Raw genomic sequence first — 17,500 nt, forward strand, 5'->3', positions numbered from 1 at the left:
CAGCCTGTTTGTAATTTCCCATTTGTAAATGTGAAACATTAAGCTACTCTCACTACGATGCTGATATTATTTCCGAAAGAAATGCTTTGGTAATGGTCTCTCTTCATATTCACAGAGATGGGTAAGCTGCTTAGAAACTTAGAAAGTACAGTGATGTTTATAATGCTCACGTTGTACACATAGTGGTGAAGCTTAGGGCTCCGTGAGTTCTTTATGTCCTATTACAGTTATTGCATGGATGCTGCTTCTAGGGGCAGACTGGCCATCTGCATTATTTTAGAATGTCACAGAGGGGGGGAAGAAAGCTCTCTTTAGACACTACCTCCAAGATGAAACCTGAAATGCTCAGTGCCAGAAAGAGGTGCCACACATAAAAAGATCACGGTAAGTCTCACACCATCCCTTAGTCATTGTCAGTCAATGAGATCTGGATTAGGCCACAGGAATATGAAGCAAGAGTTGGAGTTCAAATATTAGGTACATGGATTAAATTCTTATTGAAGCACTTCCAGCAAGGGTGGCATTGTCTGATTCCCTGAATAGCTAACCAGTGGTACTGCTTGATCCCATTTACATGAAAACAAGCTCTATTCACAAACCCATTCCAAACCCACATTGTGGTTCAAGCAAAATGCACATGATTACAAGAAGCGGTGATATGTTTATGTTCTTAAATCATTCATATATTCATATATTTACATTCAAACATTCATAAACCTGTGGGCAGTGGGGGAAAGAACGTATTTCCCTGAAGAGACTGTCTCTTACTTCACATCCAAATTTAGCAGCTCAACTAGATTATAAAATAAAGAGGCAACTGTGAAAGCTAGTCATCATTTCGCCATTCAGCGTTTTTGACAATGAAAAATAGTTTCATGGTTCAACAGTTCCTAAATAACTTGTAAAATGTCAACTCTGAAATAAACAGAAAGAAAAATCGAAAGAGTCACACCTGAAAAAGGGTGCTGTTGACAAACACCAAAATATTAGAATATTTAACCACAGGTGTAGGAAGAAAACCTGCCTATTAAGTGCCTCAGTTGACTTGTTTAATGTTGAGTTTAATATAAGGATTCCTTTCTGCCAGTGTGCAGTCCAGCCCCGTCCTTGCTGCATTTAGAGCAGCGAGTGATTGTGAATTTTAAGCCTGTCTTTCCAGACTCCTGTTCAATCACAATGCAATCTAAGGTCTGGAAGTAAGATGTTTTCTTATCCAATGAACACTTTCATTCAGTGTTCGACGGCTCTCCAGTTTATTGTAATTGCAAAAATAGAAATGACTCTGTACATTTGAATTCTCAAAAGGCTTAGAAAGCATGTCTGAAATGCTACCTATAGCCTGACCGACCTGCCAAGCAGATGGGCACTCAGGACAGTTGGCACATCTGTGTGCCCACAGCCTCAGACTTTGAGAAGGAACGGGAGAGAGTAAATTAGCCTGCACATCCCGTCTCGCTCGCTCTCTCGGCATCTTCCCACTGGCCACACACTGTGACTACTTTTCTCTATCATTTTTACCTTCCCCTCAATGATAGGAAAAGTTTGGTTTTTTGACTATTTTTGTGAAAATGTTTTTCTTTCCCCTCAAAATCAAAATACCATTCCATAGGCTCCAGTTCTTTGACTTCCAGATGCTGTGATCACCAGTTTTCTAAATCACAACTCCCAGCCCCCTATACTTGGAAAGACCTTTAGCTTAATGTCATCAGCCCTTTCACCTCACACCTGGGAAGACTTGGTCCCTGACAAAAATATACCAATTGCCCAAGATCTCGAAACTAAGGGCTAGAGCTAAGTGAGATTCAACCATGACATCATTCGGAGCTCCCATAAAAATCATTTAATAAATATTGAAAGGGGTCATCCCTCCGCTGAAAGTTAAGTCTAAAAACAGTGAATTTAACTTATCACATTTCACCATGAAAATTGCATATAGGTCTCCCTTTTGTGGTTATTGACAGAGAAATGTCTCCATGTGCTCTGCACTAATAAATTTCTCTGGGAGAGGAATTACAGATTCTCCGTGCTCTGCATAAAATTCTGATTCTAAAGGAGGCAATGAAAACGGTCCAGCACCTTTCCTTTGTCAGAAAATCTGTGATTCAGATCAATGAACAAAGCAAGTGTCGCTGCCACCAGCAATGGCATGGAAGGGTGTGTGTGTGTGTGTGAGAGAGAGAGAGAGTGAGTGTTTAAACGGGCATATTGGACTGTCAATGTATTTTGATCAGTAACTGAAGGGAGAGTTGAAATGGTATCTCCATCCCCATCACTGACCCACTCAGCCTTTTTAAATAGATCCACTTAAGCTACTGCTGTTCTCTGAGCCATTAGGACTTATTTAAGGGGTGAATTTTCAGGAGATTACATATCACTCCCACTAAAACACATTGAAATTGCTCATATGACGTACCCTACAAAGCGTTATAAATTCTGCTTCAGAGCTAAGTAGAAAAGTGAGCTTGCTTGGAATAAAGATCTATTAGGGAACTATGAGAATTACTTTTGGGAAATTTGATTTGGAATGATGAAGTAGATGCCATTACCTTTGAAATAACTGTGTTTGGAATGTGTGCTGTGGCTTAAGCTGCATTTTCCAGTTGCTCTGATGTTAACCTCTTTGTCACCATTACCAACATTAAGTAGAAATGGTGCTTTATAAGAGCATGCCTTAAGCTCATCTGGTAAGGTGCTGTTTATTTTTCTGACAATCTTCCCTGCTCTCAGGATGCACAGGTATAAAGTGAGAGAGGCCCCTAGTGTAGCTGTTGCTCATCCCAACCAGCCAGGGCTTCTTCAGGCCCGAGGAACTGACAGAGGTTGCTTCTTAAAGAGCAAAACCAGAATGTTTTGTTAATAAAACTAAAGATATTATTACCTCACTAAAGAATATGGCATAGTGTCCTGAAGAACAAACTTTTAAAAAGACTTAATTACAATTTAATTCCTTTCTCATCAATCCTTTTTGTAGTATTTGAATTAGATATATTTTGGATTCCAAGATATAAGGATATAGTTTTATGAAAGATGAGTGATGATTGCTGGGTAGATTGGGGTAAGGTTTGCTCCCTTCTGGCATGCTTTCTAACCCATCTGAAGAGGATTCTTTTTTCATTGCTCAAAGCACCTTCTCCATAGAGGATTTTCCACTGAACCTGTGGTGGACAAAGAAACCACATGTATTGACTTATTGGAAACTTCCCATGAACAGTTCTTTCTCAAATGAGAGAATCATCAAAGCAGAAGAGAACCTAGTCTTATGAGACATCTACCTAAGCACTGGTTCACCCCCAGCCATGCTGGTAAAGTTGAGTGCATAACCTATTTCAAGATCATTGAAACTAACACTCTATATAAACTTCCTCCATTTCAAGGACTGCGATGAGCTACCAGTCAGTTGGCAAGTAACTATTTGGTGGGCACTGTCAATGAATACAGAATGGAAGCTCTTGAGAAAGAGAACTTCATCTTATTCATAGTTCATTCCCAGTGCCTACAAGAGCCCTGTGTATGTCATAGGTACTCAGTGATATTTGTGAACTAACATATTATTAATTTGACATCCACTGCAGCCACATAAGTGGGCCTTTGTTAACAAGATCTCACATGAAGTGACTGGCCCAAAGTCACAGAGCAGAAACATCAAACCCAGAGCTCTAATGAGCTTAAACGATGCTTCCCCCTGTCTGAAATGTGGCCACATACAGTGGCCCTCTCTGAGGGAGGACGGTAGTCCTCCTCCTGACAGTCAATACTAAGTGTTAACCCAGAGAAGGACAAGGCAGGGTCCTGGAGCAGGCGGTACTCGCCATGCCACATGAGGAGCAGGGAGGCCAAATCAGAGGGGACTAACCTACAGTATTAAGAATAAAAGTGGGGCTTCGCTGGACCTCTCTCGAGATGGCTGTTATGGATACAAGAGTTCCCCTGAAAAGCTCATGTGTTAGTTAATGCAAGAATGTTCAGAGAAATGATTCCATTGAGCTGTGATCTAATCATTGGGTTAATCCATCCACTGGACTGATAATTGGGATTACTGGGTGGTTAACTACAGGCAGGTGGAGTGTGGCTGGAGAAGTAGGTCACTGAGGGCGTGCCTTTGGGGATTATGTTTTGTCCCTGGTTCCTTGTGCTTTCTCTCCCTGCTTTCTACTGCCATGAGCTCAGCAGTATTCCTCCAGCACACCCATCTGCCATGTTGTTCTGCCTCACTGGGGGCTCATAGCCATGAAATCTGCTGACCATGGACTGATCCTCTGTAACCATGAGCCCAAAATAAACTTTTCCTACTCTAAATTGTTCTCATCAGCTATTTGATTACAGGGATTAAAAAGCCAACTAACACAATGATTAAAGCACAAGATGGGGCAGGGGGAGGGTGTTATTTCTAAGGTATAAGGGATCAGCCACTGTAAGAGGGGAAAGCCAAGATATGATGGAAAGCTTTTCTACATTGCTTTGCAAAGCAATGCATTTGGACTTGTGTTATGAGTTAAGATGCTTTTTCAAAAGTAGTTCTCTTTTCCCTTAAAAGACATCATTGTCAATTTTTATGAAGTAGAACAGTTTTTTTGGTTTTGGTTTTGGGCTTTGTGTGTGTGTTTTGGGGGCTTTTTGTTTGCTTTTTGCAAAAATATCACCTAGAAGCAACAGCTCTGAAGCTGAAGCTGTGTGTATCTAAGCCATACACCATTATTATCTTGGCCATCTCCCCCATGCTGCTACTCTGCTCCAGGAGTTAGCCAACCTCTTAGACCACTGTAGCTGCAGTGCTTTTCTAATGTTGTAGAAAAGGCAAAACACCACACACACACACACACACACACACACACACACACACACACGAAATGCTCCCTGACTTCAATAAATTTCAAACCTAGGAGGGACGGCACTTCTGCCACACAGGAGACTGGAAAGAGAACCTCCAAAGCTCTACTTCTGGTACTGAGCTCAGAAAACAAAGAGGTCACTGGAAGTGCAGGTACTCTGGATGGCTGATGGCTTCTTGCCACCCTTGCCTAACTCCAGCATCTGATGACTGGCTCCCCTGCCTGAGCTGTCCCTCTTCCTCTTCTGTGCTGGCAGGTTTGGAGTCTGGTGAGGGTCTGGACTCTTTGTCCAAGATGCTTTTGAATCTTCCAGAGGAAAGGAACCCTGTGTTCTCAAAAGGGCAGAAGGTAGAAGGACAAAAAGAGCCAAATTTCCCACTTCTCAACACTATTGCATTGTGGATTCAATGTCCAATGCATGAATTTGAGTGGAATGTATTCAAACCACAGTGCCAGGTATGGCTAAATTAACTAACTTGCCATCTACTGCCAAGTAACCCACACTTAAACCTGGGACCTGCAATTTCAGATACAGTCTTCCAAACTTCCACAATAATGCCTGGCAAAGACAGGGTCAGACTAACCCAGCCAAAAGATGACAGAACAACAAAAATTCTCAAAAGACTGGAGGAGAAAAATGAAAAATCACAGTGAACTGGAGAAGAATTAACATGGAGGTCAAGAAAGAAAAATCCAGAGTTACCATGGTTTCTCTGACATTAGCGAAGCTTTGTTTTTGGAGCTGTTCACTCCTAGTGACTGAGTCTTATATCTTAGTGTTATTCCCAGTCACCAAAACCATTACCCCTGTCCTGTGGTTTGGATGCAGCGGAGCTGGTGGTTTGTTTTTAGATGACAGTTCCTTAGCACCCTGGGCAGACAGAGGGCCCAGGTCTATGGGATTCTAGGATCTAACAAAGGAAGTATGGACAGTGCTTTATCTCTCCCAGAAGACACCTACTAAGAACAGTTTAGAAACTGTTCCTTTAACATTAACATATGCCCCACACGTGAGTCCTGACCCGAAGCATGTGAATGGCTTGGTTTTAGCTGGATAATGATGACCACTATATCTTCTTTTTAAATTTTGCCCCCCAGCAAACACTTGAATGGAAGGAACCAATTTCTCTCTTTTTAGGATTGGGCAAACACGTGCAATGAGCCTTGTATTTATCACCATTAGTATCATTAGACTTGAAAACCCAGTTTAATCTGGATTCTGCTCTCTTCTCAATGTCAGTCTGTTTCTGGACCAGTACAGAGCCAGCCTTGTTGATGCAATAAAGAGATTACTCCGGCCCATGGTAAGTATGTTTCTATTTTCTCCTGAATACTGGCTACAGAATAATTAGTCTGTGCACAAAGATGGAGAGAGTAATGGAATGGCAGGATTAATGTCATGTAATACTTTAATACTTATTATGTCCAACTTCAATTGGGTCTTCTGATCTATCAGATTCTTTCCTAATCATAACTAGGAAACTTCTTACCCTTGGCCTTCTGATAAGGAACACAGTGGGTAGTAAAATAAATGAAACCGCTTCAAAGATAAGTGTGAGATTATTTTTATCAAAGAATTTCTTGAGTCTTTTCCTTTGATAACCATATCTTCATATTAAAGTAGAAGTATGATATTGAAAGTTTTCTGTTGACTTCTGTCGTTTTTAATCCCTTCAATGGTAACCTTTGTCATTGGGTATTTATTTATCGCACAAAAATACTTTTTTCTTTTTATTTCTGTTTTTACTAAGGAAAAAAAGGACTTTAAGATGAATCTGTACATTAAAAGTTCTTTGCTTTAAAAGGAAACCATTATTTACATATTATAAACATTAGGTCACAATGAAGCCAAGCATGGCATAAAATATTGTGCACATTTTTACATTTATATATCCATTTATGCCTGTGAGTAAATTACAGAGTTTGTATCCACTCTTATTTTGTTGGGCTGTTGTAATAAGCTAGGAGGTCCTGCAGCCTAAACGGAGAGTTAATATACATCTATTTAAAGTAAGAAAACGAGTTTAAAGCTCATGCATTAAAAAAAAAAAATCTTGTAAGTATAGAAGACTCTTGCTGTGCCATAGGAATTTAAAATAGGTTAACAATATTAATGTAATCTAAGATAGGAACTCACATTTATCTATGATGACTGCAGTGTGTGTGTCTATGTGTGTGTTTTCTAAAGTTTTGTTTCTAAAAGTCTTTTTTAAAAGGTTCTAGTCTTCTGACCTCGATGAGACTTATAGACTAATACCTTTCAATCTTTCTTTTATATCTTTTTCACATTGAAGGTTCCCAGAGCAATTTGATAATCATCCTTTGCCTTTCACTGTTGCTTTTTATTTTGTTATCTCTATATAGCTCAGAAACTTTAAATAGACCTCTCAGAGGAGTAACCACAGCTTTGTAAGTGGCAATCAATTCAATTAAATTGGCCTTCTCAATTCCCACAGTGAAGTGGGTAGTAGGCCTGAGGCAGAAAGGGACATGTTCCCAGCTACTGAGGGCTACTGCCTCAATTGAGAAGGCTGCCCAAGTTGAGGGTCAAAGAAAGAATACTGGGCTTCCTCATCACCCGTCAGCCTTGGGTGCTTCTTTAAGCCTTTGCAAGACCAACAGTTTCAGAGAGGGCAATGGGATTGTTGAATGCAAAGGCCTCTGTGAAAATGTATCATAGATAAATACAGTGCCTTCAATGACTCCCAGATCTCACATTGCACAAACAGTGCTTCCCCCATCACCAACACCCCTTCAAAGTCTATTTGTGGCAAATACTCCATTTTGGAGCAGATTTGCATGATTTACCTGCCCAAGCTATGAATAGACCTAAATGCAGATTGGACTGGAATCTCTTGCTGCTCTTCTGGACCCTCTGTTAAACCCAGTCCCCTGCTGTCTGAGGTGTGGATCCACCCAGCTGCCCTCCTACTGATGGCCAATACTCACCTTTAGCCCAGAAAAGGACTAAGCAGGGTCTCTAGTAAATAGTATTTACTCATGCTATTTGAGGAACAGAAAGGCCAAATCAGAGGCCCACACCAACCTGCAGCAGTAGAAATGGCAGTAGTGGGCATCACGAAGGCCCCTGGTGGGCTGGCAGATACCAAGCCTACTGTATTTTCTAGCCTAAAGTACATTTGGCCCATTGTCAGAAGGGAGGTTTGAGATTGGGATGGTACATGGACTTACTGAAATTACCACCCAGAATCTCATCCCCATTGGGAGGTCTAAGGAGGAAGGGTACATGCATGCCTGGGCCTTCACTCAGGCGGACCATGGAGGGTCACGTGGCAGTGAAAAGCTGCAGTTCCACACCCTGTGCTGGTGGGCCAGCAGGGTTTCTTCCCCACCATATGGGGGAAACTCGACTCTTTCCCTTCTTAGTTCTCAGGGCTGGTTTCTGCTTCCAGGGACACCCTAATGGTGGACATGTTGCAGAAGTCACAGTCCAAGCCTAAGATAACGTTCAAGGTTTTATAGCATTCTAGTTAGAGCTGGCTTTGGTGTTCTCCTGAGTCTAGACAGCTCCTCCATGTTTTTGTGGCCCACATTCTGAACACAGTATAAATGGCTCACAAGGAAACAAGATGGGGGCTACACAGGTGGATCTTGAGTGCTTGGTGATTCAGTGCAAGACACTGCAAATTCAGGGTTCTCAGCAGAAATCACAATGCAGCCAAATGCTTCAAGTTTGTAGGTGACCCCAGTATCTGAAGGTCAAGTATAGTGAATGGAAAGAGTCAGGAAAATCTGCATATAAAACCCAAGTGTGCTCTTACTACCTACCTAGTCTCTAAACCTGAGTTTTTTCACCTGTAAAAAGGCAGGACTAATTCCTACCTTGTATAAAATATTTACATATGTAAATACCAGGCATGTACCTGGTGCCCAGGACACATTCCAAAATGAGAGCTGGTTCTTTTTTATTGCTGTACCAGCTTGTCAGGGCTCATACAGGAGACACTTGTCCTAAGGTATGCTTGCCTGGCTAGAGGGAATTCCAGATCCAGTTTAGCAATGATGAGCTCTGGAACCAACTGTCTTGTCCCATTTTTCCCCACGAAGGGAAAGCAGGGAAGTTCATCCCGGCTCTTATGGAGCTCTGTCAACTGTGAGAGCTTTGGTTCTCCTTGTGAAGAGAGCTCTAGGGGCAGAAAACTTAGGCTCAGATCTGAATGCTGCCATTTACTAGATTCATCCTCTGGAAGCCTCAGTTTCTGATCTGTGAAACAAGCAGTAAACAAACCCATGTCATGTGAATGATGGCCTCTGAACAGCTCTTCACACTTAGCTCCTGTTACCCCACAGAACTAGAGACTTTCTGATTATGGTGAATACAGAATGTAGGGGGCATTTTTCTGAGCATTTTCTGAGCATTTTCCTTGGAGAAATGCTGGCAGGAGAGAACACTCTGTTTTCTGATGTGGACTCTGGGAATTACTGCACATAACTGAGCCTGCAGTGTATCTATCCCCTGCCTTTATGTCCCAAATTCCTGCAGTAGGCCCTGCCCTAGTCCCAGGAGGATTGCCTACCTAGAAGAAGGTGACATCTTTTGCTACAGACAGCCCCCACAAGCAATGGGGAGAAAGATGGCTACACTGGCAAGAGCAAAATAATGCAACATGAAGGTTCTAGTGACATTCCCTGGGAAGAAGTGAAATCTGCCATGTTGGGGATTACAGTTGCTTGATTTCTAGATTGAGTAAATCATCTGTTGGTAGAGGTCAGAGGGTCCAGAAGCAAAGAAAGAGGATGGGGTGGGGGGTGTTTCTCTGCTTTCCATATTTATTACAGAGTCATAAATGAAGGAAGACAAGCAGCCAGAGACAGCTTAGCCATCCACATGGACTGCTGGCTTGACCCAAGGGCAATGTCAAATCCCAAGGCTAAACTTAGATCCTCAGCCAAGCAGGCCCCTGTGTCTGGTAAGTCATTATAGGCAGCCCTGAATTTCATCAGGAAATGGTTTGCCACCTGCCCCAAATTGACACTTTTCTCAACTTGCTGGTTTAAAGAAACCACAAAGATAATTGACTCCTGCTATAATACTACTCACTAGCAAACTTAACAGATTGAAAAGAATAGACTATTAAAAAAGAATGAAATCAGCAAATTTTACTCATTCTAAGAAGCAACCTCTCCCACCCCCATTTTCCCTCTGGTGAATGGTTTCTTGTTGCTCATGATTGATAGGGTGACTCCCTGTCTTCGTGTTCCCTAAAGTCTGTGACAACAGCAATGTCCAATATCAGAGGACCTGAATGTAATTTAAAATCCAGTCACAGCAGCCTGCAAGTTGACCTGTAGTCCATAAATGACAACCAACAAATGGTATCTACTAATATTGCTCTGAAATGGCTTTGGGTCCAGGGAGGGGAGCCAGGCCAGCAAGGCAGGGTAAGTTCACTCAGAAGCATGAGGAGATGGATGGGGATGCAATATTGATAGCTCTCCAGCTCGTTATCACTGCTGGCCAATTGTCAGCAATTCAGAATTATCACTTTGGAATCCATTTAACCTTCTTCAGCAACTGGCCCTAGCTGACCACCAAATTCCAGGAGTCCTGCCTATATCCAAGGAGTACCGTACATGGAAATCATGGACTCTCATTTTAGAAGAGTAATATCATTTCATGGGGAGAGTTCCTCATCTTTTCTGTGACTCTAACATCTCTGCCCATATCTGTTCAAACTTCTGTTTTTTGCTTATCTTAGGGAAATTACCTTGTGTGGGTGGGCTCAGAATGGTGAAACTGTTCAAGGACACTCGTCTGCTTGCCAGATCAGAGGCCCAGCAAATCCTCACCTGTTCTCAGTGAAAAGCTGTGATCAGGCATACCTAGCTCACACAGTTGTAGGAGTGCTCAAGAAACACTGGTCATTGCAACAGAGAGCCCCTAGATCATTTTGAGACTCTCAGAGGAGGGGCCCAGCCCTAAGAAGCTCTTTTCTAAGCACCACCAAGGTGTTGATTCAGACACAAGGTAGGCTTTAGGAATTTAGAATCTGGTTGTAGAATTGTAACATGTACACAGGTAGAACACACGGTCAGTGCAAAATATGAATCTTTCAGTTTACTAGATAGAATGTGATGCTCAAAAGTTTGGACTCAGTCTTCAGTCAACAAATATTTGTTGAGCAACTACTGTCTACCTGGCACTGGACTCAGGAATGTGGGGTAGTGGTATAAATATGAATGAGGGGGACTGCGAGACTCCAAGCATAGCACAGATCAGATTAATACAGGAGCTACCAGGAATTTGAAGGCGCCATGGCGGTACTAAGAAAGAGGTACCAGGAGAAAGAATGATGAAGTGCTTTGGAGGTTTCTCTAAGAGGCAGCTGCACTGGACTTCAGCCTTGAGTAGTCAGAAGGATGTTCTAAGCCTCAGAAGAAGAGGAAAGAAGTAGCCACCCTGGTGGGGGCCACAGAGCTCACATGTGTGGAGTGTTAAAGAGCATGGAACCAAGGAGAAATTTTATCTCCCTGGAGTATAAGAGTGTCTATCTTAGCTGGTACAGTGGTGCACACCTATAATCCCAGTGACTCAGAAGGCCCCAAGAACTTAACAAGACCCTATCTCAAAATAAAAAAAATAAAAAGGGCTGGGAATATGGCTCAGTGGTAAAGTGTCCCTGGATTCAATCCCCAATATGAGAGAGAGAGAGAGAGAGAGAAAGATAGAATGTCTGTCTTATTTGGGGGTTAGCATTAGTGAGGGACAGGAAGTGAGGTTACCGCTAGTTTGGGTACCATTGTATAAGAGGCTAATAACACTATAATGAAGAAATTGGGCTTTATCATGACTAACAAAAAGCCATTGAACATTGGCGGATAGCGGTGAGTTCTAGAAAGATCACTGTGGCCACAGAATGGAGGTTGGATTGGAGTACAGGAGAGCTTGACTCCTCAGGGTCCAGCGTGGACCACCTTCTAATTGGAGCTCATGTAGACCTGATGACAGAAAAGGAGATATTGAATGTATATTCATTAAGAGATTCATCCAGGAAATGCTTGCTTACTGCCTCAGTGCTAGACACTCTGCCGGGTATAGGCCTGGGGATGGAGTAAGAGACAATGTGATCCCGCCCTAAAGGAGATCACCATCCAGTGAGAGAGAGAAGCAAGTAAGTAGCTGCCCAGCAGTGTGGGAGGGCAGAGCAGAGGTGTGCAACCCATGGAGACAGAGAGCTAAGTGGGGCAGGAGGCACTGTGTGGAGGCCAGATGAGGTCAGCAAATGCTTCACAGGAGCATGATGTCTAGTCTGGGTGCTGAGGGATGAATAAGAGTTCACCATGCAGACAAAATACTGGAGGTACAAGAAGCATTCTACTCCAAGGAAATGTTTGCATGTTTAAAGACAAAGGGGTGAAAAAAAGAACATACCAAGGGGCTGTGGTTACTTTGGCCCAAGGTGAACATAAGAATAGCAGGAAATCCTCATGTAGTAGGACAGGCACATGGAGCTTTGTCTATCATCCCAAGAAGATGGGACCCACATCAGTCATTTTCAACCCCTACTTAAATGGCAAAACCCTTCCAACCCCTACTTAAATGGCAAAACCCTTCCGTCAAAAAAAGTTTAGCCAGCATCTCAAAGAGATAAAAGAGGGGGCTGGGGTTCTGCTCAGTGATAGAGCACATGCCTACCACCCACAAGGCCCTAGGTTCAATCCCCAGTACTCCCTCTCAAAAAAAAAAAAAAAAAAAAAAAAAAGTGAAGCAGCTTTAGTTAAATGGGATGTAAAACAAACAAAGGAAGAAAACTAGTACTTCCAGTCCTGGTCCTTTTGTCCCTCCAGGTCTCCCCTGAAGCAATTCAGGATTCACCTGGAGACAATGAATCGCAGGGGGGTATGGCATTGAAAATTCTTAAAAGGCAATGCTTTTTTCCCAGGTTTCCAGCTTCATTTTGAAAGCTATGGGTATGAAAGTGGTTAGTATCTAGGAGGTACTCAGCTCCATGTCTGAGTATGTGGGTGTGTGGGGTGTGTTTGATAGGTGATGCCCTGGGAATCAAGGGTTTGGGATGGAGGATATTGGGTTCCATTTTAGACAGAATGAGTTAAAGGTGGCTTGAGAATATTCATACACAGGGATGAGCAGGCACTTGGAACTATGGGTGAGGGCCCTGGACAATGGCGAATGGTGTGGTTACAGACTTGGGAGTTATTGATGTGTAAGTGATAGCTGAAGTCACAGACCTCAGTATAATTGCCTAGAATATAAAGTGTGAAGAAACAGTAGGTAGTGGTCCCCAGGCCACTACCTGGGGGCAAGTGGGCCAAGAGAAGCCAGGAAAGGAGACTGAGAGAGATGGTAGGAGAGGAAGCAGGCAGTGACTCAGAAACCAGGCAAAGAAACAGAAAATGAGCATAAGCTTAAATATGTCATTGGTGTTTAATAATTGGTTGCTTGGAAATGAAAAAGGAATAAAGGCATTTCACGAGCATAGCATATTCCTTTAAAATGAACCTGAAGCACACCTATTTTTTTTTCAAAAGTATACACCCTATAATATGTGAGTATAGAGTAGACTAGCAAAATAACAACAACTGAATTCACAATGTAAACAGTATCATTGTTGTTTAGTGGTACTTCTCTCTCTTCTCTCCAGGGGTAAATGAATTCCCTCAAATTTCTGCACATCAGTCAAATTTTTACATTCAATTGAGTGTTCATTCTGAGTTTAAAATGACTCCGTGACTGAATGCTTAGAAAGTTGTGCTTTGGTAAATTGAAAATAATTTTTCTAAAGTGATGGGCTAATTTGAAATCTATATTCTTTTTCTTGTGTTGATTTTTTTTTTTCAGCCTAAATTGTAAGGTGCATTTCTCAGGTTGCATGGCTTCACAGATGAAGTGCCCTGCTCCCCTGGAGACACTGGTGGGCCTCTAAAGCCATTCATTACTGTGTAGGGCAGGGGCTGCATGCAGTAGGGCTCAATAGGTGTTTATTAAATAAATGGATGATGTGCTACTTTCTATCCTAAATATTAATCCACATCTCAAAAGTATCTGTATTCAACAAAACAAAAAAGTAAACAACTTAACACTCATAACTGAGCTATTACAGATTAAAACTCCCCCTTGCTCTTTCTCTTTCTTGTGGGAAGAGGATTGGGTACAGATTACTGCCCTCTGACATGCCACCATAGCAGCTGACTCTGGGAAAGATTCTTGGAGAAATCTTTTTAAAAAGAATCAGCAATAGAATGAGGCCATCAAATTCCCAAAGACTTGTATTTTTCAAATTTCCCAACATCTGGATTTAGTTTAGTCTCTCAACAAATGTTGCCTGAGTGCCTACTACATGCTAGGCACCAGGAAATTCAGTGAATAAGCATTAGCAGATGCTGTTGTCATGGAGAGTGCATTCCAGCAGAGGAGAGCATTTACAAACAAGGATGTAAGCGTGTCCCTGGTGATAAGTGCTAAGAACAAGAACAAAGCCCACAGAAGGGGTAGAGAGCTTGGGGTGGGGTGGGGCTTCTGCTCTAGATACCTTGGTTAGGGAAGGACAGATAAACTGAGCCCTAGGAAAGAAATGTTTGGGCAGAGAGTACTGCCATGGGCTTAGTTATGGTCCCCTTAACCTTTCACCCCAACTCAGGGGTAAGTGGGAAGTGGGGGTCATTGTGCTTTGTGAATGCAAACATCAGCCCAACCAAGAAACCTGTCGCCCTGTAAACGTTATGATATGTAGCTTAGATAATAGCTGGAAAAATAACTCTTCAATTGTAACTAGAAGACAGTCTTTGCAGGTGACTTTAAAATGAAACAACTTCCATTATTCAAAAATCCAGAGTGGCAACCAGCTCTTAGAAATGACTAAAATGACCTACTGGTATTCCTTCCTTTTTTTTTTTTTTTTATTTAATGGAGACTTTTGCTTTCCTGCTGAGACCATGTATTATATCTAGTTTCACATAAAAATGAATTTTTGCTGCTAAGTTTGAAAACTGCCTGAAAATAGCAATTAATTTTGGAAAAGCTGACAGAACCATAAGTGTAGTGGCATGATTGGTGCTGCTATAATTATGTGCCTGAGTGTGTACATGTCTGTGTAAACAGAGTATGAAAACACTCTTTATGTCCAGGACAGTATATCAGTGCCTTTTATTTCAGGTGAATGGGGGAGAAAGAAATGATAGAATTTTTATAGCACTTTTGGGTGGTCTGGATTTTTCTAATCTGACATCTGTACTCTCTTGTTTTTCAAATTATTTTCACATTCACCACCTCATTTGCTCCTCACAAGTTGCTGGAGGGAAGAAAAAAGAAAAGGCAGGGGAGCTTTGTTCTTTTCATTTGATGGATGACAAAACTCAGTGGGTCCGCCAGGAGGGCCTAAGGAGTAGATTGGGCTATGTCATCTCCAAGGTACCTTCTAGCTCAACAGTTCAATGACTTTTGATGATTCTGTTTGATTGTCCTTGGGCGCTGCAGCTGTTTAATGGTAGAGACTCCCTTTAAATCCAGGATCCTTTTGACCACACAGTTCCTCCTTATTTTCTTTAAACCCTTCACTGCTCGCTTAATCATCTGCAAAATGGAATGTCTACGGTACAACATAGTGGAGAAGATCACCGAGGGGACCAAGGGGAGGGATTGTGAAGCACCGTGCACGGTGGTAGCTGTCATTATCATCATCATCACCACCACCACCACCACCACTACCACCACCACCGTTAGTAATAAGGAGACAATGTAACATAGCAGAAAGAGCTTAGTGTCGAAATGGGAGGATGAGCTTCTAATCACTTACTGGTTGTGTCACCTTACCAATTATCCACCCTTTCCGAGCATCCTATAAAATAGACCTGAGAAGACCTGCAGTGGAAGGTGGTGTAGACTAAAGGAGATGCTATGTGCCTGGGTGCTTAGCCCATGGTCTCATACGTTCCAGTTGCCCGATAAATGACCCATAAGTATGAGTGATCATCTTTCAAAAGGAACAAAAATATTGTTTCATGATTCCTTCAAAACCAAAGTGGCATTTTAAGTGAAATGTAACTTAGAATTAACAGAAGCACGCAGCCATCTTTTTTTAAAAAGTAGGAAGAAAATAAGGTTCAGAAGTTTGACTGCTCTGTGTACATGTGGTCGGGGGGGACCGCACATACCAGTAGTTAGCAGATAGTCATTATGGAGTTCCATGTCAGATGGCCTTCTAAGGTCCAGTGTATATTTTATTCGAGTCCTCCACTCTCCTCACTGCAACAGTCTAAAAAAGACTGTGTGGTGATTTAGATCAGCCTGTTTACCCTCATTGCACCACATTCTTTGAAAAGCAGCCTTTCAATGGCTGTGATGAACTACTTTCCTAGAGTGAAGACCATTATGAGGGATTCAATGAAGTTAGAAACTAAAAGCCTGTCACCTTGTGTCTCTAGCAAGGGAGTCATGAAAAAGGCTGGTGACAGGACAGAAATGTGAAAGTGCTCCAGTAGGGATTGTGGTTACTCCTCCCTTTGGACAATTTCTTGGTTCTGAATTTTCAGGGCCTAGTAAATTAACATTTACAGGTGTCTGTAGCCACATGCTTTGGAGCTTTGTTGGTGGGTGCAAAGGAGTCACAGGTGAGTGGGTCTGCCCCAGATCTAGTCAGTGGTTTAAACCATCAGACCTGAGATAGTGTGTATTGTTCAGAATGCTAACTTTCAATCACATTTTGTTTATTATGTGCCTTGTTTTAAAAGTATACAACACAGCAACTGGCCATTTGAATGTGAAATATCTATATCTCTATATATGTATTTTTTTCCTTGTTTGATGTATAGCTATCCTTGAAATTGTCCTTGAATGCCCATCCTGTGTGGATATCTCTAGAACAATTGAGTTTCCCTGAGAGAAGTATGTTAAGTGCTTTGACCAATGTCTATTATGTTTTGTTGCCTTCCAGTTTTAAAATGCGTGAATTTCTATTTTAATGTTCTAGGGAAAAGCAATGGTGTTCGCCCCACACCGAGGGAATACTTTAAACCAGTTTTGCAATCTAGCTGAAAAAGCTGGTTTCTCTCTCCAAAGACATGAAAATTATGATGAACACATTTCAAACTTCCACTCCAAGGTTAGTTTTCTGCTTGTGTTAGATAACACTTTAATCCGCATTGCATTTTGAAGAGATCATGGTCTTTTTGGCAGGTAACCTAAATATTTGATTAAAGTACTCCTTAGGTGTGTTGCTTCTGAACAGCTATTTGTATCTGATTATTTTGTGTGGTAAAGCCATCTTTTATCTTTGCATGTCTAGAAGGATTTTACAGAAACCGTTCCTGTTTACTCCTTTCTCTAAAACAAACTAATCTTTTCATTCATAATAGACTAATTTGTAAGATGCAAGAGGAGGTGGCATAGAATGAATGATAAACATGCATTTGTATTTTAATGAAAACCTTCGGCTTTTAAGTAGGTTAAATGCTTAGCTACACTGAAATAAATAGAAGGTGAATGTCTAATTGTATCATGTTGGACTGTAAATCCTTATCTCTGCTTGCTTTATGGCTGGGTCAGTTGGCAGTTTGAGACTGTTAAATCTCATACAGAATTTCACAGTTGTGGGGTTATATGTCACATCGAGGCGCTACAAGATTTAGGTCAAAAGCACTTATCTGAGAGTGATTTCTAAGCCTGCTTACATAAAGCAATGTTATCAGCCTTT

At 41.8% G+C, this 17,500-nt stretch overlaps 1 protein-coding gene across 1 annotated transcript in view; it reads left to right on the plus strand.

Moving 5' to 3' along the window:
- Camkmt (calmodulin-lysine N-methyltransferase) overlaps window positions 1-17,500 on the plus strand; it is a 392,271-nt gene that overhangs the window by 369,228 nt on the left and 5,543 nt on the right. The window contains exons 9-10 of the mRNA XM_026385748.2: window positions 6,070-6,133; window positions 16,778-16,909. Coding sequence (XP_026241533.2) covers window positions 6,070-6,133; window positions 16,778-16,909 — 196 coding nt within the window. The remainder of the gene's footprint in view (window positions 1-6,069; window positions 6,134-16,777; window positions 16,910-17,500) is intronic.

Source organism: Urocitellus parryii, chromosome 12, assembly GCF_045843805.1.
Source record: "Urocitellus parryii isolate mUroPar1 chromosome 12, mUroPar1.hap1, whole genome shotgun sequence".
Lineage (NCBI taxonomy): Eukaryota > Metazoa > Chordata > Mammalia > Rodentia > Sciuridae > Urocitellus > Urocitellus parryii.